The 24,918-nt window shown below is 40.1% G+C and overlaps 1 protein-coding gene across 2 annotated transcripts in view; it reads left to right on the top strand.

The window, feature by feature from the left end:
- The window catches only part of ITPR2 (inositol 1,4,5-trisphosphate receptor type 2), a 562,671-nt gene that overhangs the window by 44,282 nt on the left and 493,471 nt on the right, over positions 1-24,918 (top strand). For both annotated transcript variants that reach the window (XM_065940048.1, XM_065940056.1), the window contains exon 2: positions 15,250-15,320. In XM_065940048.1, the coding sequence (XP_065796120.1) occupies positions 15,250-15,320 (71 nt within the window). The remainder of the gene's footprint in view (positions 1-15,249; positions 15,321-24,918) is intronic.

Below are 24,918 nucleotides of genomic sequence, written 5' to 3' on the forward strand. Positions count from 1 at the left end.
ACTAGTAGTATCCTTCCATTTGGTCTTCCCTGGTGGCTCAGTGGTAAAGAAACTGCCTGCAATGCAGGAGACCCAGGTTTGATCCTGGGTTGAGAAGATCTCCTGGAAGACGGCATGGCAATTCACGCCAGTATTCTTGCCTGGATAATCCCATGGACAGAGGAGCCTGGTGAGCTATAGTCCATGGGATCTCTAAGAGTCATACACGACTGAAGTGGCTGAGTACGCACATCCTTCCATTTATAGGTAAATTCATTACCTCGGATTAATTATAAATTCTGCTTTAAGAGTACTAGTATTTCTGCTTCTCAGTTCAGTTCAGTTGCTCAGTCGTGTCTGACTCTTTGCGACCCCATGGACTGTAGCATGCCAGGCCTCCCTGTCTATCACCAACTCCTGGAGTTTACTCAAACTCATGTCCATTGAATCGGTGATGCTATCCAACTGTCTCATCCTCTGCATCCGCTTCTCCTCCCGCCTTCCATCTTTCCCAGCATCGGGATCTTTTCCAGTGAGTCAGTTCTTCACATCAGGTGGCCAGAGTATTGAAGTTTCAGCTTCAGCATCAGTCCTTTCAATGAATATTAAGGACTAATTTCCTTTAGGATGGACTGGTTGGATCTTCCTGCAGTCCAAAGGACTCTCAAGAGTATTCTTCAACACCACATTTTCTAGGCATTGGGAAAAAAATTTTGTCTACCTTGGAAGCTAGAGAAATAATTTAATTTAGTACATACGTGTGTGGCTCTTTTCAGTCATCAGACTTCTCTGGTTTTTTTGTTTACCTTTGATTTTACTGTCAGTTGGCTCTGTTTAGAGATTGTATGTTTTGTTTGACTATTTTCAGGTAAGAATACTTTCACTCTATCCCGGAAAGACAGCTCTCTGCTCTTTAATTAGAACACTGCAGAAGAGGATATACCTGTCATTTCAGCTACAACTAGACCCTTGACAGTAACACAAAATAAGTTTGGAATTATTTTCTTTGTGCACAGACTGACTTAAAAGAGGGTATGTCCACTGATTCCATCCATACAAATTATATGTGTGACTTTAGAATGACGTCTGTTTTTTTAAAACCTATATTTACTCACAGTTAGCCACTGTTAATTAAACATTGGAAGCTTTGTCTCTGAAGGATCTATGTGAGAGTATGAATTTTTTTTATAAGAAGGATTTTTAAAGCTCCCCCCTTTTTCTGGCAATTCTTAGAAATGTCCCAGTTCTTGTTGACTCAGAGTCATCTGCTTGTAGCTTTAACACAGTAACTTTTATACCCTCCAACTTACTGGAAAAAAGAAGTCTAGTTTCTTATGTTAATCATTGTGAGAATTGGTTTATGGTTCCCAGAGGTTTTTCTGGTGAGGAAACTTCTCATGCCAACTATTTCCTCCTAGGTATGTTTCTCTCTTTCGGAGAAGGCAATGGCACCCCACTCCAGTACTCTTGCCTGGAAAATCCCATGGACGGAGGAGCCTGGTGGGCTGCAGTCCATGGGGTTGCTGAGAGTCGGACGTGACTGAGCGACTTCACTTTCACTTTTCACTTTCCTGCATTGGAGAAGGAAATGACAACCCACTCCAGTGTTCTTGCCTGGAGAATCCCAGGGACGGGGGAGCCTGGTGGGCTGACATCTGTGAGGTCGCATAGAGTCGGACGCGACTGAAGCGATTTAGCAGTAGCAGCGCATTTCTCCTTTATGTCTGATTAGCATGATATTTGGTTCTCATATTCATCTCTTTTTGAAGAAGGTAGCATAGTTGAAAGAATAGGGAAGACACAGGTCCTAACAGCTATAAAACTAATTGCTAGTTGCATTGTACTCTGGAGATTTCAAAGGAGAGAAATGTTTTTGGCTAAACTACGTTTGTTCTGCCTAGGAGCTCCTACTGACTGGGTTATTTTTTGAGGTCTCTTTTAGCCACTCACTTCTGTAATATATGATTGTTTCTTTATGTTTTGCTGAGGGCATGAGCCCAGGAGGAGCAGTTAGATCACTGTTATATATTTAGTTCATCTTTTCTTCCTGTGTTTTTCCTGCTACCTCTTTATCGACCTCGTTTTGTCTTTTGAGATTTGTTTTCTTTATCCTTGTGGTCCGCTGAAGTATGTAAGTTCATTCATTCAACAGTTATTTCTATGTACTGACTATATGCCAGTCACTGTGCTAGCTATTGAGAATATGAAGATTAAACTCATACTGCTACAGTCCCCAAGGATCTCAGTGTTTATTAGAGACATGGAACTAAAGGTATCATACAATATATAGCAGCTTGAAAGGGTGCATATCAAATATGGTGGGATCACAGAGGGAGACCCTAAGCTTCTAGAAGATTGATGAGTATGGTTTTAAGCTAAATATGTGTACTATGAGCCAAGAGAATTTGTCAAGACCTTGTAAGTTTAGGCTATGTTATCAAAATATAGTAAGGATATGAAAACCATATAACCTGAAAAGACTTGAGGGCTCTGGTATATACTTTTTTCCGAGAAAAATGACACAGATGAAACTATTTGCAAAGCAGATATAGAGAAGAAACATCTGGACACTAGGGGGGTAAAAGGGGAGTGTGATATATTGGGAGATTGGGACTGACATAAATGTTTATTTATATTTATACACTGTTATGCATAAGATAGATGACTAACGAGAACCTACTGTTTAGCACAGGGAGCTCTATTCAATGCTCTTTGGGTTCAGAGAGAGGGTATATGTATGTGTATACCTGATTTACTTTGTGGTATAGCAGAAACCAACAAAACCATTTTAAAGCAACTAAACTCCAGTAAAAAAACTTAAGATAGCCTCCAAATAAAAAATTAAAAACAAACAAACAAACAAACAAAAACTTAAGAAAACAATGCCAATAGATTGCTGGACGCACTGCTGCCACACACTTTCAATTTATAAAAAGAATGCAGTATCTATAAAATACAGTAAAGCAAAGCACAATGGCACAGGTATGCCTGTACTTCTGTTGCCTTTTATATCTTTTACCTCTTTTTTCCATTCTCTGCAAGATACAGATTTCTAAAATTTCAGAGACAAGAAGAGGCCTGTATGAGATGCAGCCCAACACCATAAAGCCATCAGTTCTGCTTTATTCATGGATGGTCTTGCTTTGTTGAAACATTTTTTCAGCAAGGCCTAAGCTAAGAAGATTCAAGGAACAATCAGAATATTAGATCCAATGGGTATTGGATCTTGTTTGTTTTTTTCTCAAATGAAGGTTTTGTCTCCACAATAATTACCTAAGTGTGCATTCTTAACTAGATCTTTCATTTCCTACAGGTTCTAACTCTTCACAAAAAGATAAACATAATTTCTGAGATAATGTTATGCAAGCACCGTATCGCAAATAGCTTGCAGAAGTGTCATAATACGCTTATATGGTAGGTTCTTTCGGTCAGTTCAGGTCAGTCGCTCAGTCGTGGCCAACTCTTGGCAACCCCATGGACTGCAGCACGCCAGGCTTTGCTGTCCATCACCAACTTCCGGAGCTTACTCAAACTCATGTCCATCGAGTTGGTGATGCCATCCAACCATTTCATCCTCTTTTGTCCCCTTCTCCTCCTGCCTTCAATTTCTCCCAGCATCGGAGTCTTTTCCAATGAGTCAGTTCTTCGCATCAGGTGACCAAAGTATTGGAGCTTCAGCTTCAGCATCAGTCCTTCCAATGAATATTCAGGACCGATTTCCTTTAGGATGGTCTGGTTGGATCTCCTTGCAGTCCAAGGGACTCTCAAGAGTCTTCTCCCACACCACAGTTCAAAAGCATCAATTTTTTGACACTCAGCCTTCTTCATGGTTCAACTCTCACATCTATCCTTGACTACTGGGAAAACCATAGCTTTGACTGGACGAACCTTTGTTGACAAAGTAATGTCTCTGCTTTTTAATATGCTGTCTAGATCGGTCATAGCTTTTCTTCCAAGGAGCAAGTGTCTTTTAATTTCATGACTGCAGTCACCATCTGCAGTGATTTTGGAGCCCAAGAGAATAAAGTCTGTCACTGTTTCCATTGTTTCCCCATCTATTTGCCATGAAGTGATAGGACCGGGCGCCATGATGTTTGTTTTTTTGAATGTTGAGCTTTAAGCCAACTTTTTCACTCTCTCGTTTCACTTTCATCAAGAGGCTCTTCAGTTCCTCTTCGCTTTCTGCCATAAGGGTGGTGTCATCTGCCTACCTGAGGTTATTGATATTTCTCCTGACAATCTTGAGTCCAGCTTGTGCTTCATCTAGTCTGGTATTTCGCATGATGTACTCTGGATATAAGTTATAAACAGGGTGACAATACACAGCCTGACAATATACAGGTTCTTTAGGTTCTTGTTATTAATCCTTCGTTTTACAGATGAGGAAACTGAGGCTCAAAGAAGCTAAATAACTTTCCCAGTGTCACATAGTCAGTAAATGGCAAGATCAGAATTTGAATCCAAGCAGTCGGATGACGCTGGAGTTGCAAATCTTAATCATTACACTATGTGTAACATTATTAATGCTAATTGATTAACAATCATTTTTGCCCTGTGCTCATAATTCCTGTTATATTTCTTATTCCCAACTGTTCCCTGTGTGGATTTTATTTATTGGTGGGAATACTAGGAGGATGGAAAGGAGAAGACAGCATATGAAGTAAATCAGTAAATTTGAGAGACCCGGAATATTAGTGTTCTATATACCCTCAAAAAGAAAATATTTTCTCCACTTGTTGTTTTATATATTTCTATGAGAAGTTGCATGTTTTACATTTGTCCGTTAGATCAGGCTTGTTAATTATGGATTTTAAAGCATGTATCCTTGCTACATTTTGTCTGCTTGCCCTATCAGTAATTGAGAAACATGTTGAAATCTCCCACTGTGATAATATCTTTGTTAATTTCAACTTGTAGTTCTAAAATTTTTTTTTGCATGATTTGAGGCTGTTGCATTAAAATTTAGAATTGTTATGTATTCTTAGAGAACTGAAATACTTCTTGTTATTTAACCATCTTATTTGCTTTGAATAATGCTTTTTTAAGAAACATCTGAAGTCTGTTTTTCTACCATAGCTTTCTTTTGATCAAAATTTCCTTAATGTGCTTTTCTCTGTCCTTATGTTTTAGGTATAATTCTAGTAAATAACATATGGTTGGATTTTTTTCATTCAGTCTGGACATTTTTTTTTTTAGTCTGTCTTTAAAAGTTAAAGTTAAAATTTAAAGTTAAAAATTAAATTTATTATGACTAATATTGACTTATTTCTACCTTCTTACTTTGTGCCTTATGTTAATCATGATTTTCCCAAATTTTTCTTCTCTCAATTCTTTTTTGGATCAATTGAATGTTTGCTTATTTTTCTTTTTGTTCCATTCATCCTTCTCTGTTGGCTCTGTATTTGCATATTAACACTAGTTCTGTTTCAGTATTTTAAAAAGTATGCTATGCACACCCAGTAAAGTAAAAAGTTAATTGATATTTAGCTAATTCCTGTATGATGCAGCACCATGGAACTATTTAACTCTGTAAACTATTTACTTGTATGCAGAGATCTGATATGTAATGTTGTACTTTTAAACAAGTCATATGTTAGTCATTATTATTCTTTTATACTAAAAATGTTTATTTACATTTATTCACATGTTAGTTTTTCCTTCCTATTTCTTCTTAGAACTGATCTTTTTGTACTAAGATAATTTTCCTTCTACCTGAAGTATATCCTGGAAAGTTTTTTAGTGAAAATCTGTTAGTGGTAAATTTTAGTTTTTATCTAAAAATACTTTGACATTACCCGTTCCTATAAGTTAATTTTGCTGGGCACACAGTTTCAACTAGATGATTACAGTCAAAGAAATGATTCCAAAATTTTCTGGCTTGTATTGTAGAATCTGAGACACTAGCAGCCCAATGTGTTGTATTTTCTGTATTTGTGGATTCATATCTTTCATTAGTTTAGGAAATTCTCAGCCATTATCTCTTCAAATATTGCCTCTGTTCCATTTGTCTATTCTTCCAAGGATGCTAAGTATAATACATTGATACTTTCTCATTCCATCCCTGTATCTCTTGTGTGTTAGTCATTCAGTTGTGTCTGACTCTTTGTGACCCCATGGACTGTAGCTCACCAGGCTCCTCTGTCCATGGGGTTTTCCAGACAAGAGTACTGGAGTGAGTTGCCATTCCCTTCTTCAGGGGGTCTTCCTGAGCCAGGGACTGGACCCAGGTCTCTTGCATTTCAGGCAGATTCTTTAACGTGTAAGCCACCAGGGAAGCCCTGGTGTTTCTTAACCCCTCTTTCATGTTTTTTCTCTTTCCTGTCTTCTGTTTCATTTTGGGTGATTTCTTAAGATCTACCTTGTAGGTTATTAATTAGTTGTGTTTGATTTTCTGTCTTAAATCCACCTACTTAGTTTAACAATTATTTTTTCTTTCTGGAACTTCTTTATCAAGTCTGTCTGGCCAGTTTTGATGGACTCTTTCTCTTTTTTCATTTAAGAAAACTATCTTTAATATCTATAAGTATTTATAATAGTTATAGTTTAAGTTCATAATTAAAGTATATGTTAGTTATGGTTTAAGTTGGTAATTAAAGTATATGTTTGTTGTTGTTTTTGCTGATGCAGTAGCAGCTTGCTGCAGTAGAAACTTTGAAAATATTTGAACTCATGTTTCTTGAGTAGAATCTACAGTATAATTGCTATAACTCTGGACAGAAAATAATAAACGACTATGTGAAAGTGTGAGTGAGTGACCAAAACCAGGCAGAAACCTGGGGCAGGAGAGGTGTCTATTCTTGGAATAAGAGAGTGTCATTAGATGAGTTTCCCATTTTATAGCCTTTTTACTGGTAGCACCTTTAAGTTGGTACCAGCCAGGTGGCAAAAACTCAGATAGGCTTGACAATCTGGTAGTATTAGTATTAACAAAGTTCTGGACCTGAACTTTGCCCAGTCTGTCACTTTTACCAGTGCCAAAGATTTTCTAGCTCTCTGCAGATGACTGAGAACTGGTAGTAGTTAAGGTAACCTTAGCCATCATTAAATAATTGATCTTAGCTGATATCGATGACCATTTATATCCTGAGAAAGACACTTTGTAAGTGCTTTGACTTTCATGAGAACAGTAATGGGCAAGCTAGAATAAAATGCTGCGTATACTGGCTTTCAATAGTATTGGGTTCAAAGAGGTTGAGCAGACAGGGTGGAGAGGATCAAGGAAAGAAAGTTATTAGATGGAGAAGGAAACTCTGAGAAGAAAATGATTGCTTTCTTTGGCTAGATTAAGACTTTAAGCTTTCAGAATATACAGGAAAATCCTTTCTGAAGTCATGGTTAGGTAATACGTGCTTCTCTCTGAGAGGTTCTTTTGGTTTTTTTCCCACCAGTTTTACCACCATCCATACTCTGAATATAATTGTTTCACTAAATGATGGCTTCTTGCAGTGATTTCTAAAAATGTTAATATGCGAGTAACAGCGTTGCCTTTGTAGTCCTCAGGATATGCATTTTGTTTAAAGGTCTTTAAGTTGTTTGGCATAGGTGATACTGCTGATCAAAAAATTTAAGCATAACAATTCACTCAGTATTTTTGGCGATTTCTATGTAGTATTATTTGATAATTTAGTGTTTATGCTATAATTTATATGTGGTTTAGATTGATTTTATCTTTCATGGAAGAACAACTGGAAACATTTGAAATACGTAAGACCAAGCACAATTTCAACTTTGGAAGGAACCAATTTTAGAAATATTAGCAGTAACAAACCGGTGCATGGTTGAAAAACTTACATGTGGAATTAAATATACTTTTAATGTTTAAATGTAAAGCATTTGTGTTAGTAAAAATATATTACTGAAATAGGAAACTTAAGAAGAGAAAATAATGTTCAGCTTTATTGATTTAACTTTTAAAATCTCACATTTCCAATGGCAAAAGGGAATTTAATTCTACTTGTCAACATTGGCAAAATATGAGTCCAGGCCATGAGTGAATTTTCAGTGTTGCATCTGTTTTACATTTACAAGTTAGGATACTCTTTGGCAGAAAGTTTAACAATGAAATTACTTCCCTTTTTGTGTGATTAGAATTGCTTATGGCGTTATGCAGGGGTGTATCCACAGGACTTATCAGATCTAAGGTATGGAACTGGACATTTGTAGAACCTAGTATTTCCTGTTAAGTTACTCTGAATTATGAGACAGATTAATTGGCTTACAAACAAGAATCCACAGGCCTTGTTGTTGTTCTGTTGCTAAGTCACGTCCGATTCTTTGTGAGGCCACAGGCTGCAGCATGCCAGGCTTCCCTGTCCTTCATTTCCCAGAGCTTGTTCACTCTTGTGTCCGTTGAGTCGGTGATGCCATCCAACCATCTCCTCCTTTGTTGCCCCCTTCTCCTCCTGTCTCAATCTTTCCCAGCACCAGAATCTTTTCCAGTGAGTCGAGTTGGCTCTGCAGGCCTGGAGGTTGGCTTTTTACTTACACAACTTGAGTATTGGTCAGTAAAAAAATGTCCCTATTACTAAATGGCAAGACCTTAAGATGCGAAAACACTGCATTCTAAGACTGTGGTGAATGAATGGAACAAAGACCACACACTAGTACTTTGCTTGGTATGATAAAATAATAAATAAACTTCAAGCAACTTATTCTGAACAGTTAAACTTTCAAACTACAATATATACAATATTTTAAAATCAGAATTTGCTACTGAAAGGTGATATCAAAGCCAACTTTGATTACAAAATAGAATCAGAGAAATGAGAAACCACAGAAATAGAAGGAATTTGTGAGATCACAGCTGCCCCATTTAGAAAATGAGGCAGAGAGAGGTTAAGTGGCTAGCATAAACACAGCTGGCTGTAAAGTGGCAGACCAAGGATTTGAGCTCTCCATGTGTTTTTTCTCCTCTAATACTACTTCTAAGTGGTGGTAAGGGAAGGTGATGTGCCAGGGTTGACTGATGCTGGGTGGTGGGGTTGTATGGGGTGGAGAGACAGTTTTGCTAAAAGTCAGAAAATTGCAGCTAGAGGAGAAATTCATATGGCTATCAGGGTAAAACTCCCAGTTATGGGTAAAATGGTTTGTGACAGAGTCCTGAGAATTCTGTAAAGGTAATTCCATCATACGAATGAACCTGCTCACAAATTAGCTCTCTTTCTTACTAATAGTTTTTAATAATGCCTCCTGTGGATTCCCCTTCTTCTCTCTCCCCTCAAATTCATTTTATTTAAATGTGCTTCAAAACCATTGTACTAGAAATGAACTATATCACTTAATTGCACAAGGGTCACCTATGTGTGGTAGGCAAATATCAGGAAGATAACACACTTATTTAAAAAAGTGTAATATTTCAAAGGTAGAAATATCAGTTATGGCTTCATGAGGAAAAACATATGACTTGACATATTGTATTTTGCCTATTTTCTGGAATTATCTTTACAACTGGTGAAATAATAAGGGACTGGAGACCGACAGAGTAATTTGCTTTCTTTTGGAAGTCTACTTAAAAATTGGAGAGTCATGTATTTTTATACAATAATTTATTTACACTTCATGTGTATTCCTAAAATATATGCTATTTAATTTTGCCTACTTATGCCTTCTATATAAATGGAATTATATAGCATTTGAGACTTACTTGTTTTTAGCTCCATTTCATGTGTTTGAGTGTTGCATGCAGCTGCAATTTATTCACCTTTTAAAATAGTTCTCTTTTGCTTGAAATTACTCACTTGTCATGGTATATTTATTCACATTACTATTACTGATGGACATTTGAGTTTTTCCAGTGTTTGCTGTCATGAAGTGTTGCCTCGAAAACTCTTATATCAACACATGTCTTCAGATCCACAAAATTTGCAAGATTTCTCTAGGGGGCATATCTGTCTGGTTAAAATTTGATTCATGTATATTTTTGATTCATATTTATGTATAAAATCATTCAAAGTAGCTAATGAAAGCTCCTTATAGATACCTTGGAAGGTCTAATTGTTGAATGATTTTTTTCTTATTAATTACAGTGAACAAATAATTTACAGTTATGACCTTATGAAGAGAAGAAAGATATGAAGGATAACAGGTTTTATGTTAAGCTGAGTTTCAGTTACAGATTGAGAATTTTTGGCTGTGGCTATAATTGCCCGTTTGGCCTACTTGCTGATTCAAATGGGGGAGATTAATACAGCCCTTTAAAAAGTGTACTGACAGATTGAAGTTGAAAGGTTCTATATAAGATTTTTTATTTAGAGCAGGCTGTCTTGGTCCTTATCAGGATTTGACATTTTTGATAACTTTCTGAGATATGTCACCCTTTCTTTCATCTACTATTAGTTAACCATTTGTTAGTTCCAGTTATTTTTATTGATTTTGTGATCTACTAATACCAAAAATAACATTATTGATTTACTCAGTTGTTCAAAAAGTGACTCAGTCATTCACTCAGTTAATACTTAACATCTTCCATGTTTGAGGACTAACATTTAGATTTGGGCATATTATGGTGAGAGCTTCCCAGGTGACACTCGTGGTAAAGAACCCACCTGCCAATGAAGGAGACATAAGAGACGTGGGTTCGATCCTTGGGTCGGGAAGATCCTCTGGAGGAGGGCATGGCAACCACACCAGTGTTCTTGCCTGGAGAATCCCACGGACAGAGGAGCCTGACAGACCATAGTCCATAGGGTTGCAAAGAGTTGGACATGACTGAAGTGACTTAGCATGCATGCATACATGCAGAACAGAAATGTGCTGACTCTCCTGGAACTTATAATTTGTTGTGCTTGTAAAATATGCACGTGTAGGAAAAATTGATGGAGTGTGAGAAGTTCTCTTTTAGAGGATGGACTCGGGCACTGTGGGAGTATAGGTGCTACTAATCCATTCAAGAAAGATTGGATAGTGTTTTAAAAATACAGATTCTTAGACTATCCTCAGAAATTTTTGTTTGCTAGATAGGGACCAAAGAAAGGTATTATTATTGCTTCATGTGTATATGATTCAGCCAATGAGCCAGATTTGGGAAATGCTGTTTATGAGTGAGAAAAATGGGAAGTAATCATGAGAAGGTATTTAAATGACTTCAGGATGGTATAGATGGCTTTCAGGTGATTTTCTTCTCATTGGCCAAAGGTCGATCTTTATATTTGTACCTATTCAATTTTAAACCCTTGTTCGTAAGTTATAAAAGTTAACTACTCCAGTGGTGGATGGGAAAGCCTGGTTTATCGGTAGTACTCGTGAAAAAACCTGAAATTGGTCAGCTATAGTGAGTGTCAGAAGTGGGCTTGACTTCCATGGAAGCTGATGTATTCTTAGGTAGCATAACTGTAAGCTTAGTGTCAGAAAGGAGGAGGTGAGAGACCCCTGACTCCTGCACTTGTTTGAGATACACCTGGATTCATGTGAATAGCCTCTGGAATCACATTTATAGGTGGTGTTAACACTTGGATGCATGAAAGGATGTTGAGCTCCTTGGTAAATATCCATATGAGGGAGAACTGGAGAGAAATAGACTTGTTCATCCTAGAAAAAGAAAATTTAGCCCAAAAGAAAGAACCAAAAGAAAGAACCAAAAAGGGAAAGTTATTTGGGAAAGCCAGTCTCATTGTTTTTCTTTGATTCATTTATTTATTTAACAAATATTTACTTAGTGGCCACTATAACTCATTCTAATGGATGCCAAATATATAATGGTAAACTAGATGGATTCAGTTTCTGACTTCATGGAGTTAGAATTTATTGAAAGATCAGACTAATAAGCAAGTAGTTAGAAATTTTAAGTACTGTGATGGGAAAAAGACCTATAAAACAGAGCAGGAAGATGGTAAGTGGTGAATACTCTGGCCCTGAAGGTATTCAAGAAGAGGCACTTGGAGATATTGTAGAGGTTGTGCAGTAAAGTCATCTTTAACATTTAACATCTGTGATCATACATGTTTTATTAACATTCACACTGTTATAAAATTCACACTAGTTTCACACTGTTATTAAAATTCACACTTGTTTCTTTAGCCACCCACTTCATCATAACCTTCCCTTCTTCCATTCTCTCCAAACTCAGTTCCAGTTCATTCAGTCTGTATGATGAGATGACTGTCTTTGTAATTTTCACAGACTTTGGTTTGTAAGGCATAGGACAAATTCTTAGAACTGAAGTCACTCTTAATTACTAATGTTTTTATCTGAGCTATCAGAGTGATTGAGGATAGGCATAAATATTTACGTAAATGCACTGTGACCTGACTGATGGCTTTAGTTTTTTCCCATTCCTCTTGGTGGCGAGCCACCTTTCAGGTGGAGGCTCCTTGGGCGATTCTAGGGGAGCCTGTATTTCTGTGGGAATGGCAGACACAAAGACTAGGTAAGATATCAATGCCACTTTTAATACAAATTTCTTGTGCTATAGATGAGTTGTTCTTGTTCAGTTGCTAAGTCATGTCCGAGTCTTTGCGAACCCATGGGCCACACAGCGTGCCAGGCTTCCCCTGTCCTCCACCAAATCCTGAACTTGTTCACATTCATGTCCCTTGAGTCAGTGATGTCATCCAACTGTCTCCTCTCCAAAGCCATCATCCTCTGCTGTCCCCTTCTCCTTTTGTCCTCAGTCTTTCTCAGCATCAGGGTCTTTTCCATTGAGTTGGCTGTTCTCATCAGGTGGCCAGAATAGAGCTTCAGCTTCAGCATCAGTCCTTCCAATGAATATTCAGGGGTGATTTCCTATAGGATTGGCTGGTTTGATCTCCCTGCGGTCCAAGGGACTATCAAGAGTCTCCTCCAAATTTGAAAGCATCAGTTCTTTGGCCCTCAGCCTTCTTTATGGTCTAACTCACATCTGTACATGACTACTGGAAGCACCATAGCTTTAACTATATGGATCTTTGTCAGCAAAGTGATGTCTGTTTTTTAATGTGCTGTCTTGATTGTCACAGCTTTCCTTCCAAGGAGCAAGCATCTTTTAATTTCGTGACTGCAGTCACCATCTGCAGTGATTTTGGAGCCCAAGAAAATAAAATGTGTCCACTTTTTTCCTTCTATTTGCCATGACGTCTCTGAATTAGACTATGTGCTTTTTTTTTTTTTATTATTATGTTTTGAATTCTTATCTTTTTTTTTAATTGGAGGATAATTGTTATGTTGTTATGATGTTATGTTGATTTCTGCTATATATCAACATGAATCAGGTATAAGTATACAGGTAACCCCTCTCTCTTCAGCTTCCCTCCCACGCCTCCCCCATCACACATCCACCCCCCTCCCCTCCCCGCCCCGGTCATCACAGAGCTCCGAGCTGAGCTCCTTGTGATATATAGCTGCTTCCCACTAGCTCTCTATTTTACACATGGTGGTGTATACATATCAGTGCTACTCTTTCAATTCATCCTACCCTCTCCTTCCCCCACAATTTAACTAGTTAGAAAAGCTGAAGCTTCCCTCACAGCATTTTTTTAGATTTAAATATTATATTGTGTTACAGCCTGAAGTTGGATTTTGTGGAGGTTTGGGTTTGCTTTCTCTTGACCCATTGTGACTTCCTGTTTCTAAGAAAACAATTTTGAAGACTCTTAAAAGGAATTTCTTGCATGCTTGGCAGCTCTTGTAAAACCACATTTTAGTAAACCAGTATGAATGAAGTATACTAAAAAAAAAAAATCAAAGAACTATATGCTTGATCAAGTTATTATTTTTGTTTGGTGGAAATTGAATCTTATAGAGAAATCCAGTGATTTAGGCAGTGTCTGCTTTTGTAAACAGATAGCCAGGCACCAAAAGTTTCATCTTGATTTGGTTAATTATTCTAGTTCAAGGGGACCGTTGATCATGAATTGGGGTTTACTTTATGCTGGGGTTAATGCATACTAGTGAGTGGGGTTTACTTTTGTGCTGGGGTTAATGCATGGTTTTTAACAAAGTTGCAACTGCGACATCCTTCTTCAAATGAGCTCATAAATTTGGAACTAATTCATGTGCATTCTCACAATATTCTGGAGAAAACCCTAGTGGCTCTCATCGCTTAGTCAATGGAGAAAATGACTATCAATGAGTCTTTTGGTAGTTAGATGTTACCCTGACACAGAGATTCATGTCTTCTGGCTCTCATATCAGAGATTCAGCTTTTCTGGGAATTGTCCTCGAAATTGGCTCTTCATGGATATTTTAGTAGGGGCAAGTTTTTGTAACTAGAAAGGTACTCTATTCATTTGAGTAAATTTGTTGAGTACTACTCATCACTAAGTGTCAGGCATCCTTCTAGAGGAAGATAGGAATAAGGCAGGTGAAGTCCCTAATGTTATTATCTTAAACACTTAATATTTAAGGTCCTAGGCTATGCTAGAAACTGTGCTAGCTACGTTACAGTCATGAAGTCAGTCCTCCTATCAATACCATGCGGTGGGTACTCTTTATCTGTGTTTGCAGGTGTAGCGAAGGAGGTTCAAACCCCCATCTGGCTGGGAAGTGGCTGAGCCATCACTGAACACAGGATGAGCACTTCTTATCCCACTGTGTCGTCATTCTGTGAGCCTGATCTCATAAGCATACACATTCCTTATAAAAATAAAACAAAACATGCTTGCCTACGCACTGGAACATAAAAACCATGGGCAGTCTAATCCCTGTTAATGTTCTGGTGTCTGTGTTCCAGTCCTCATGTGTGTCTCTGTCGAGGGGTGTGTGTGTGTGTGTTTAAACATAATCAATGTCTTACTGATTTGTTCCCACTTATTTCCACCACATACTATACATGTTTCCCACGCCACTGCCTTTAAGAAATAGAATTGTAACTGGCTCTGCAGTTTCACGCTGTGTCAGTATCGTGATTTCTCTAACATTTCCTGCTGATGCTCAGCGCTTAGCCATGTCCGACTCTCTGCAACCCCATGGACTGTAACCCACCAGGCTCCTCTGTCCATGGAATTTTTCCAGACAAGAATACTGGAGTGGGTTACTATTTCCTACTCCAGGGGATCTTCTCTATCTAGGAATTGAACCCTCGTCTCTTATGTCTCCTGCATTGGCAGGCGGATTCTTTACCACCCGCGCCACCTGGGAAGCCCACTACTTAGCAGTTTTTTGGTTTTGAGTTTTGTAAACCCTGCTTTAATTCATGCCTGTATAACCAGATCTTCTTATAAATCCACGACTGTTCAAACATTTCTGAATGAAGAGTGGTAGTAAAAGCTTTTTGTAAATATCGATGCGATCTCCATGTGTCTTTTGAGCTCTATGAACACGACGATGTCAACAGTGTGAATGTTCTTTTCCTTCCAGGCTGGTGGATGACCGATGTGTGGTTCATCCAGAGGCAGGAGACCTGGCCAACCCTCCCAAGAAGTTCCGAGGTAGGAGAGAAATACTTATTTTATATTATGTGACCTAAGTGGGGGTATTTTTGTGCCTTAAAAGAAGTAATGTTAGGACTTTATTCAGTGTAAAACTTTCAAATAGAAATATATCTGGTGCTGGAAATGCTTTCAAAAGTTCCCCGTGGTTTTTCTTCCTTGACACATTGAAGGACTGATACTGAAAGAATAGCTTCATGTTTTGTTTTGCTGGACAGTAGTCTGTATGTTGAAGGGAAATCTTGGTAATTATTAAATAACTGTGAGAGGCCACTTTTCAAACCGGTAAATATAGCTGAATGATATGTAGTTATGTATTTCCGTGACAGTTACACCATAAATATTAGCGTTTTCTTATCAGCTCTTTAATTTATCTTTGTAAAATCTCCAGCATGGTGACACTGATGCGTTAGTTTTACTTTTAAAATGTCACTTTGGGTGGTACATAGTAACTAAAATTGTCTTAGAATTCCCTTCTAGGTGTAATTTTAGAGATAGTGTTATACTATCAACTGAGAAGTTGTTCATAATAGCAAATTGGTTATGACTGTTACAAGAGAAGGATTAATGGGACTTGTAGAGAATCATAGACAACTAAGACCAGTCATTAAGAGCTTGTGCAAATCAAATTAATACTTTATAGTGTATACTTATAATAATAATATAATGATAACAACTTAAAAGCAGCATTCATTTTGAACACACCGTGTCAGCATCCCTTCTCATATTGGTGAAACACAGCTTTAGTAAGGGAACCTGATCTGGACAGAGAGTCAGAGGGGTTCACTGGAGCCCCAGACCCAGGTCAGGATGCTGTCCGCGTGCATGGGGTGGGGGGAGCCTTCACGTCTGGTGTTCCCATGCTTCATGTTCTGTAACTTTTTTACACAATTTTTATTATAAGGATTTGCAGGAATATTGCATTTTCGTCTCACAGAGAGTGACAAGCGCAGTAAATGTGTTTGAGTGACATCAGTCACTTTGAATACGTGATCCACATGTCTCCCCACGTGGGGAAATTTGCAAGAAAGCAGACTGTGGGAGCGATACCACCCATCAGTGCACGTGGAGCGGTGCTCAGTGGGGACACTCCCCCAGCCCTGGGCACGTGAGGTCTTCTCACGACACACAGTCCCCCTGGAGGAGGAACTCACTGTTGAACTGCTTGAAGGAGAGTCAGTGGTTGTGAGAAGCAAGATACAGAGGACAGCTTGCCAGAGACTGTGCAGTTAGTGTGTGGAAATGATTTCAGAGGCAGAACAGGCTAGAGGAGCCTGATGGAAGAATGGACACAATGGAAAAGAACATACAGGTTCTAGAAAGCGTGAGCTAGTGTATTATATGAGGAGATGAGGCGACCGTGGCATGGAAGAGAGAGCTGAGGAGATTGCCCAGAATGCAGGGCAGAGGACCGTGTGAACGAGTCATGAAAAGCCAGTGTTGAGGAGGGACCGAGAGGGTCTAGCAGCATCTAATCAGATTCTAGAAGGAGAGGCCGGAGTGCATGAGAACGAGGCAACGTGTAAAGAGATACGGGTGAGACCTTTCCTAAGTTGTAGAAAGCCACTGTTTCCCAGGTGGAAGAGATACATTGAATTGAGAGAAGGGATGACAAACAAATTCAGATCCACAGACTCTCTTTTGTGAACTGTAAGATGTGGAAGGTAAAAAGTTTTAAAAGCAAACTGGGACAACAGATCTGTATTTGTAGCAGAAGAAAGCGTGGAGTCTGGGTTTGACCGCATTTCTCGCCGACGGTCATCTTAAGTAGGTCACCCAACCACTTACTGTCTCCGAGGACATCTGTCATTGTCTGGTGGGACTGGGGTGGATAAAAACAAGAATAATCTTGCCACACAAGGCTCTGTGTGGCTTGGATTCTTTCCAGAGAATAAATGTAAAAGTGTTTTAAGTCATTATACAAATGGTAGCTAACTTATGATAGAAAGGCATGATGTATTTCCTTTAAACATAATTGGCTCTTCTCTTACATTATAACCTCTTCAAGGGCAGGCTTTTCTTTTTTTCTATTTGTGTTTCCCAGGCATAGAACTTTGCCCATAGTAGACATCAGGAAAAAATAGCCATTAGATGTATATGGGTGAGAGACCCACACTTTCCCTGGGATCGTGTGATACAAGTTGGTTCCCAGGGTGCTTCATGCTTCGTGACCATGAGCGTGTGTAGCCTTATTCCTCTGTTCGTCAGGGGAAGTTAATCTGTCAAAGATAAATCTTCAGGGTTTGTGGCTGCCTTTTTTCTTTTAAATATTTTAGTGTGTCTGAGGGAACTGCAGTAACAGCTCTGTACCCAGGAGGTAATTATACACGGATACTTGGTGTCATATGATTCAGCGGGCATTGGTTCAAAGTATGAATCATTCAGGTGCTCCGTCCGCCCCTGGAAGGCTGGCTTTTCCTGAAATCTAATACGTTAGGTCATTGTCATTGCTGCTTTGCTCTCATTTTCTACGTCTTGTGTAAGACTAAGTCATTTGTCTCCACTCATCATTGGAGAAGGAGGGTATCTTGCTATTGAAGAGTCAAGATTCCTTTTTGGTTTAAAGCTCTGACTCTTCTTGGATTCTTGGAGGCCCATCTTGACGGGGCCCCAGAGAATTCCATGAGATGGGCTTGCGTTGCTTTCTCTGGCCTTCACATTGCTCGGCAGACCTTGTTTTCCCAATTCTGTATCATTTTTCATACCTTATTCTTCTGCAGCTTTATCCTTCTCTTCCTGAATGTGTTCCTCCTGTTCCCTTTGGTTGTAAAAGCCATCGCTTTTGCATAGATTGACCTCCCAAGATCACCACACCTGCCTTTCCAGACCCCTCTGCCAAGTTTCCAGAGCACCCTCCCCTGTTGTTAACTTTTTAGATAATATGAAGAAACAACAGCGTATCACCAGTTCAGCTGTACCTCAGTCTTGCCTCAGCCAGACAAGTGGTGTCTGCAAATTAATTTGAAACAATTTTTGTTTTTCATACGTACTGTATGGTTTGTTCAAGTGAATCATAAAATTTTAGAGCTTCTCGGCAATGAGCAGTCAGTTGAGGCCTTCCCTGGTGGTACAGGTGATAAGCATCTGCCTGGAAGGCAGGGGACACGGGTTCGATTCCTGGCCCGGGAAGACTGCACATACCCTGGAGCAAGTGAACTCTTGTGGCAAAACTACTGAGCCCATGCTCTAGAGCCCACGAGCAGCGACTGCTGCGCCCACATGCTGCCGCTGCTAAAGGTTGTGCTCAGAGCGTGCGCTCCACAGCAAGAGAAGCCGCCACCCTGGGGGCCTGTCACCGCAGCGAAGACCAGCCCCCGTTCCTCGAAACTAGAGAATGCGCATGCGCAGCGATGAACACCCAGCGCAACCAAAATAAATAAATAGAAAGGAAATCCAATATGGGTCTCCCAATTTTTTTTAATGAGGAGCCAAAATTTTAAAGAGGTTAATACACTTATCCCCAATACACACAATTGTACAAGCAATATTCCTTTGATGGGTTCCCTCTGCTTTTCACATGAACAGAGGAAATGAAGCTTTAACAAACAAACAGCTTCCCAAGGGTTATTTAAAACCTGGCGGATGGACAGCTATTTTCAGTAACCACACCATCAGAATAGCACTAACCGAAGCACATTGGCTTTGTCTTAAGTAAGCGCAGAAGTCTTTTCATGATCAAATATTCTTTCATTTTTAAAGATCAGCTATAAACTTTGAAATACATTTAGGTTATGAGGAGTCGTGAAGGGGGTATAGAGAGTTCCCTTCCACCCACTTTCCCCTGTTTAGCATCTTATATAACTGTGGTACATTTGTCACAATTAAGAAATTACCATTTGTACGTTACTGTTGACTAAATTCCAGGCTTTGAATGTCACCAGTTTTCCATTGTCCTTTCTGCAATCCTGATCCTGTTCAGGATTCCACGTGCTGTTAGTCATCATGGCTGTTTAGTCTCCTCTAGCTTGTTCCACTTTCTCAGTCTTTCCTTGTTTTTTTTTTTTTTTTTTTTAATGACCTTGATACTTTTCAAGAGTACTGGCCAGACATTTTGTAGAATGTCCCTTGATTTTGGTCTGGCTGATGTTTTCATCATAATTAGACAGGGGCTAAGGTTTTGAGAAGGGATATTAACTGCTTTTCTTCCTACATCGTGTCAGGGGCACATATCGTCAACATGATTTATCACTCATCCTAGTTTTTGATACATAGTTTTAAAGAAATATTTGCTTATTTGGCTGTGCCAGTTGTTCGTTGCAGCACGTGGGATCTTTTAGCTGTAGCATGCGAACTCTTAGTTGCAGCATGTGGGGTCTGGTTCCCTGACCAGGGATTGAACCCAGGCTTCCTGCTTTGAGAATGTAGAGTCTTAGGGAAGATCCTAATATACAGTTTAGCCCTCCTCCTGCACGCTAAATGAGAGCAGTTATTTCTGTTGACTTTACATTCTTTCCATTCTTCTTTTCCGTCTCCTCGTTCCTTTATGCATGTCTCCCCCTGTTCTCAAGAGAAGTTGGGTATAGATATTTCCAAACGTTTAGACCTGTTAATACGTGTGTATTTTCTGTTAGGAGGAGAAACTGACCTAAATCAAAACAAAAGAGGTTTGTGTGCCCTTTTCTTAACCAGAAAGGTGATAAAACACACAAGTAACCCAGAACCCAGGGGACCACTCCCCAGGAGGGGTGAGGGAAGAGAAGACAGTCCCTTCTCTTACACCACAGGCTGTGGCTGTTTGCTCTAGAAATTTCCAGCTCTGTGACTCTGTGGTCATTTGACATGTGACTATTTCATAATCCACCAGCCTTATCAAAAGGTTGCTTCTGTCAAGCAAAAAGTCATTCTGCGGCAATAATCTCAAACGCTTCAGGCACTGAAACAGAGACTTTCTCTGCTGTGTGATGCCACTTGAAAGCAGGTAGTGAGTATCAGGACTTGGGAGAAGACTGGCAAGACATTTCTTTACCTCAGTTTCTTCTGGGCATTTAACTCAGAGTGCCGTTTTCAAGGCTGGCACTTTCAGATTTGGGCGTCCCTGGTGGCTCAGTTGTAAGGAACCTGCCTGCCAAGCAGGAGGCATGGGCTCAATTCCCTGGGTTGGGAAGATCCCCTGAAAGAGGGCATGGCAACCCACTCTAGTATTCTTGCCTGGAGAATCCCATGGACAGAGGAGCCTGTCAGGCTGCAGTCCATGGGGTTGCAAAAGGTTGGACATGACTTAGTGATCAAACAAAAACAGCAGCAACAATAATACTCTCACCTTTTGACTCTTCTCATGGAGGTTATGGGCGTCCCTGGTGTCCCAGATGGTTAAGAATCTGCCTGCAATGCAAGAGACCCAGGTTTAATCCCTGGGTTGGGAGGATCCCCTGAAGAAGGGACTGGTTACCCACTCCAGTGGAATTAAGATTGCCGGGAGAAATGTCAATAACCTCAGATATGCAGATGACACCACCCTTATGGCAGAAAGTGAATAAGAACTAAAGAGGCTCTTGATGAAAGTGAAAGAGGAGAGTGAAAAAGTTGGCTTAAAACTCAACGTTCAGAAGACTAAGATCCTGGCAACTGGTCCCATCACTTCATGACAAGTAGATGGGGAAACAGTGGAAACAGTGCCAGACTTTATTCTCTTGGGCTCCAAAATTACTGCAGATGGTAACTGCAGCCATGAAATTAAAAGATGCCTACTCCTTGGAAGAAAAGTTATGGCCAACCTAGACAGCATATTAAAAAGCAGAGACATTACTTTGCCAACAAAGGTCCACCTAGTCAAAGCTGTGGTTTTTCCAGTCGTCATGTATGGATGTGAGAATTGGACTATAAAGAAAGCTGAGTGCAGAAGAATTGATGCTTTTGAACTGTGTTGTGGGTGAAGACTCTTGAGAGTCCCTTGGACTGCAAGGAGATCCAACCAGTCTATCCTAAAGGAGATCAGTCCTGGTTGTTCATTGGAAGGACTGATGCTGAGGCTGAAACTCTAATACTTTGGCCACCTGCTGCGAAGAACTGACTCATTGGAAAAGACCCTGATGCTGGGAAAGATTGAAGTTGGGAGGAGAAGGGGGATGACAGAGGATGAGATGGTTGGATGGCATCACCGATTCAATGAACGTGTTTGAGTAAACTCTGGGAGTTGGTGATGGACAAAAAGGCCTGATGTGCTGCAGTTCATGGGGTCACAAAGAGTCGGACGCAACTGAACTGAAGTGAACTGAACCAACTCCAGTATTCTTGCCTGGGAGTTCTATGGACAGTGGAGCCTGGTGGGCTACCATCCATGGGGTCACAAAGAGTCAGACATGACTGAGCGACTAACACTTTCATGGAGGCTATACACTTAAAAGCATTGGCGAAAAAGCTATCTGGCTAAGTAGTAGCTTTGACGTTTTTATAGTTGAACGTGTCAATCTTGTCTAACATAGTAATTCTCTGGTATGAGCCAATTTATGAATATCTACTTCCTCTACCAGTTCCTTTATTGAGTTCCTTCAGATTTGATGATCTTGTAATTTTGGGGATGAAGACTGAAACTATTTCAGATTTGAAAGCACTAACATTTATCGACTGAGCACTTAATACATGCACACTGGGCTCAGGACTTCCTGTGCATTAACATTTATGAAAGTGAAAATGAAGTCGCTCAGTCGTGTCCGACTCTTTGCAACCCCATGGGACTATAGCCTACCAGGCTTCTCAGTCCATGGAATCTTCCAGGCAAGAGTACTGGAGTGCGTTGCGATTTCTTTCTCCAGGGGATCTTCCCAACCCGGGGATTAAACCCGGGTCTCCCGCATTGCAGGCAGACGCTTTACTATCTGAGCCCCCAGCGAAGCCCGATATCTCAATAACCCTGTAAAGTAGAAATTCTTGCTGTCTCAATTTTGCAGTTGAGAGAGTTAAGTATAAAGAAGCCATACAACCATTTTAAGGTCCCCAAGCTTATTAGTAGTGAAGTTGGGACTCAAAATGAATTTGTCTAACTCTAGAGCTGTTTGTTTTTAACGACTGTACCCTACTGTCTGTGGTATAATACCCTCCTGTAAATTCTACTTGTTGGCCCTGAAAAGCCACATAGATTCTATCTAATCCCTCTCCCACACAGTTAAGCTTTAGTATTTGTTTGTTACTCTTTTGTTGCTCAGTCGTGTCTGACTGTTTGTGACCTCGTGGACTGCAGCACACCAGACTTCCCTGTTCTTCACCATCTCCTGGAGTTTGCTCAAACTCATGTCCATTGAGTTGGAGTTGCCATCCAACCATCTCATCCTTTGTCGCCCCCTACTTCTCCTGCATTCTGTATTTGTTTAGAATGATTTTATTCCCGTGCAGCTTTTCTTCTACAGTCTTAATTTAAAAAATTCTTCCACCTGTTGCCAGCTACATTATTTTTAGTGATTTCTCTAGTCTTCATCTCGCTGCTATGTTTGCATTCTGGTTAGGCTCCTATTTGTCAGTGTCATTCTTAGTGCTGTAGGAAGATCTGAACATGGTACACTTGGGTGTGTTGTGATGAGACCCTACCTTGTTTTTGGATGCCACACTTGCAGCCCAAGAGTCCTGAGCAGGACTCCCCAACTCCCCTAGAGCTGTTAGTCAAGCCAGACCCCTGAGACTTTTTTGTTTGCATCTCTGGACCCTTACTTCTCCTGTGCTCCATACCTGGTATTTTGGAGCCAGATGGGGGATCTGTTATGTTTCATCTTTTGAGCATTGGTCATTGTTCTAGCCTGCCAAACTTCCTCTTTCTCTCTCATTCTCTCTTTTTTGATCTTAGCTCTCATCCACATTATTTATTCAAAATCTAAGCCTCCTGACATCTTGAAGCTGAAGTGGATCACAGGGATATATGTGATAGTCTCCTTTCATGTGTTACTCCAGTGTGACTGAACACACCTGAAGAGAACTAGAATAGGACTATGTTGGTTGGAGCCGTCGTCACATCAGACCCTGGAAGACGTGGGTGGAGAGAATCAATTTGGGAAGTGGTCCTGGGAAGTGTGAGGGAGTGAGGGAGAGTGAGCCTAATGCAATGAAAGGTGGTGAAGTGTGCAGAGGGCTTCCCATGTGGCGCTAGTGGGAAAGCACCTGCCTGCCAATGCAGAAGATGTCAGAGATGCAAGTTTGATCTCTGGGTCCGGAAGATCCCCTGGAGGAGGGCGTGGAATCCCGCTGCAGTGTTCTTGCCTGGAGAATCCCATGGACAGAGGAGCCTGGCAGGCTGCACCCCACAGAGTTGCACACAGTTGGGCAGGACTGAAGCGACTTAGCAAGCATGCACAGAAAGTGTATGTGACTCTCACCACTGTGGCAACTGAAGCTCAGTCCTTGGGACCCTTTGAGACCCCACAAAGAACATGCCTCGGAATCTCGTATCCAAGGCTGGAGCCAAGTTGTATCCTCGGTGGGTTTGTGGACTGTGTTGTTATTCCTTCCACGTGAACTTCTGGATTGCTCCTGCTTGCTAGTGAGCAAGTTCTCCAAGTGTCGGGGAAGCGATCATGAAGACAGGAGGAGCGATGCAGGCGCTTGAGCTTGGAACCTGCCCACACGCTGGGAGCTCTCCACTGTGGCTGTCAGTGAACTGGGGCCTGAGGACACATGGTTGTGGTACCTGTGTGTGCTTAGAATTTGCACCCGTTTCTTTATTTGAAAGACCTGTGGTTAGACTACAAACCGTTTGAGGGTAAAAACTGTGCTCTGTTGAGTTACCTAGATCAAGAACAGTGTTTTGCGTATCACTGGGGCTGAATTAATTTTTGTTGAATTAATGAATAAAGTCCTAGAAAGTTGTAATTCTGAAAGGCAATATAATTTCAGTTCTGTCATCACATGCTTTTTTTGAGGTCTTAATATTACCCAGCATGTAACATAGATGTTAGGTGATTATTTCACTCATGAGAAAGCAAAGTGTAGACCTATTATATTATTACAGCTTTATATTCTCCACCCCTGAATTTCAGTTCATTGGTGTTAAAAATATGTATTCTAATATATAAATCTGTAGTGTGAAGAGCAGAAGATGAAAACTTCTACATGAATTAAGTGAAATTCTTTTAGGTTGTAGCATTTTGTAGTTTGTTGCTATTCAATTTAGAAAACTGCAGTGAATTTCCAAGCCAGAAACTATATGGTTTATTGAAAAACATATTTAACCTTCTCCAGTTGAATGTTTCTGCTGTGTTGATTCTGTGTATTTGTGGTAAGTCATCATATTAAGAACCTTCTATAGCGAATCCCCTATTATTAAACTCTTAAGTGGCAGTGGAAATTGGATAGTAAGTTTATTCTTTTTTGTGAGATTTCAGAGAAGGGCCAAAAGACGGAATGGAAACACATCGCTTTGTCTCTTTGCTTCTCTTGTTGAATCTAGTCAGGACTGTAAAAGGGCTTGTACTTTTAAAATATTTTAGTCTCTGTTGGAAGGAAGTTGCTGTCCTTCTGAATGGTTTCTGTTTTGGGCTGCAACAACAAGAACAACACAGTTAACTGTATATCTGTCTCTCTGTATGCTGTGTGAACTTTGATTGATTTGTGACTTTGACTTGTGAAGTTTAGTTTGCTCCATGAAGAGTAAAAGTAATGGGCAGAATATGAACAC

The sequence above is a fragment of the Muntiacus reevesi genome, chromosome 1 (genome assembly GCF_963930625.1).
Source record: "Muntiacus reevesi chromosome 1, mMunRee1.1, whole genome shotgun sequence".
In the NCBI taxonomy this organism is placed as follows: Eukaryota; Metazoa; Chordata; class Mammalia; order Artiodactyla; family Cervidae; genus Muntiacus; species Muntiacus reevesi.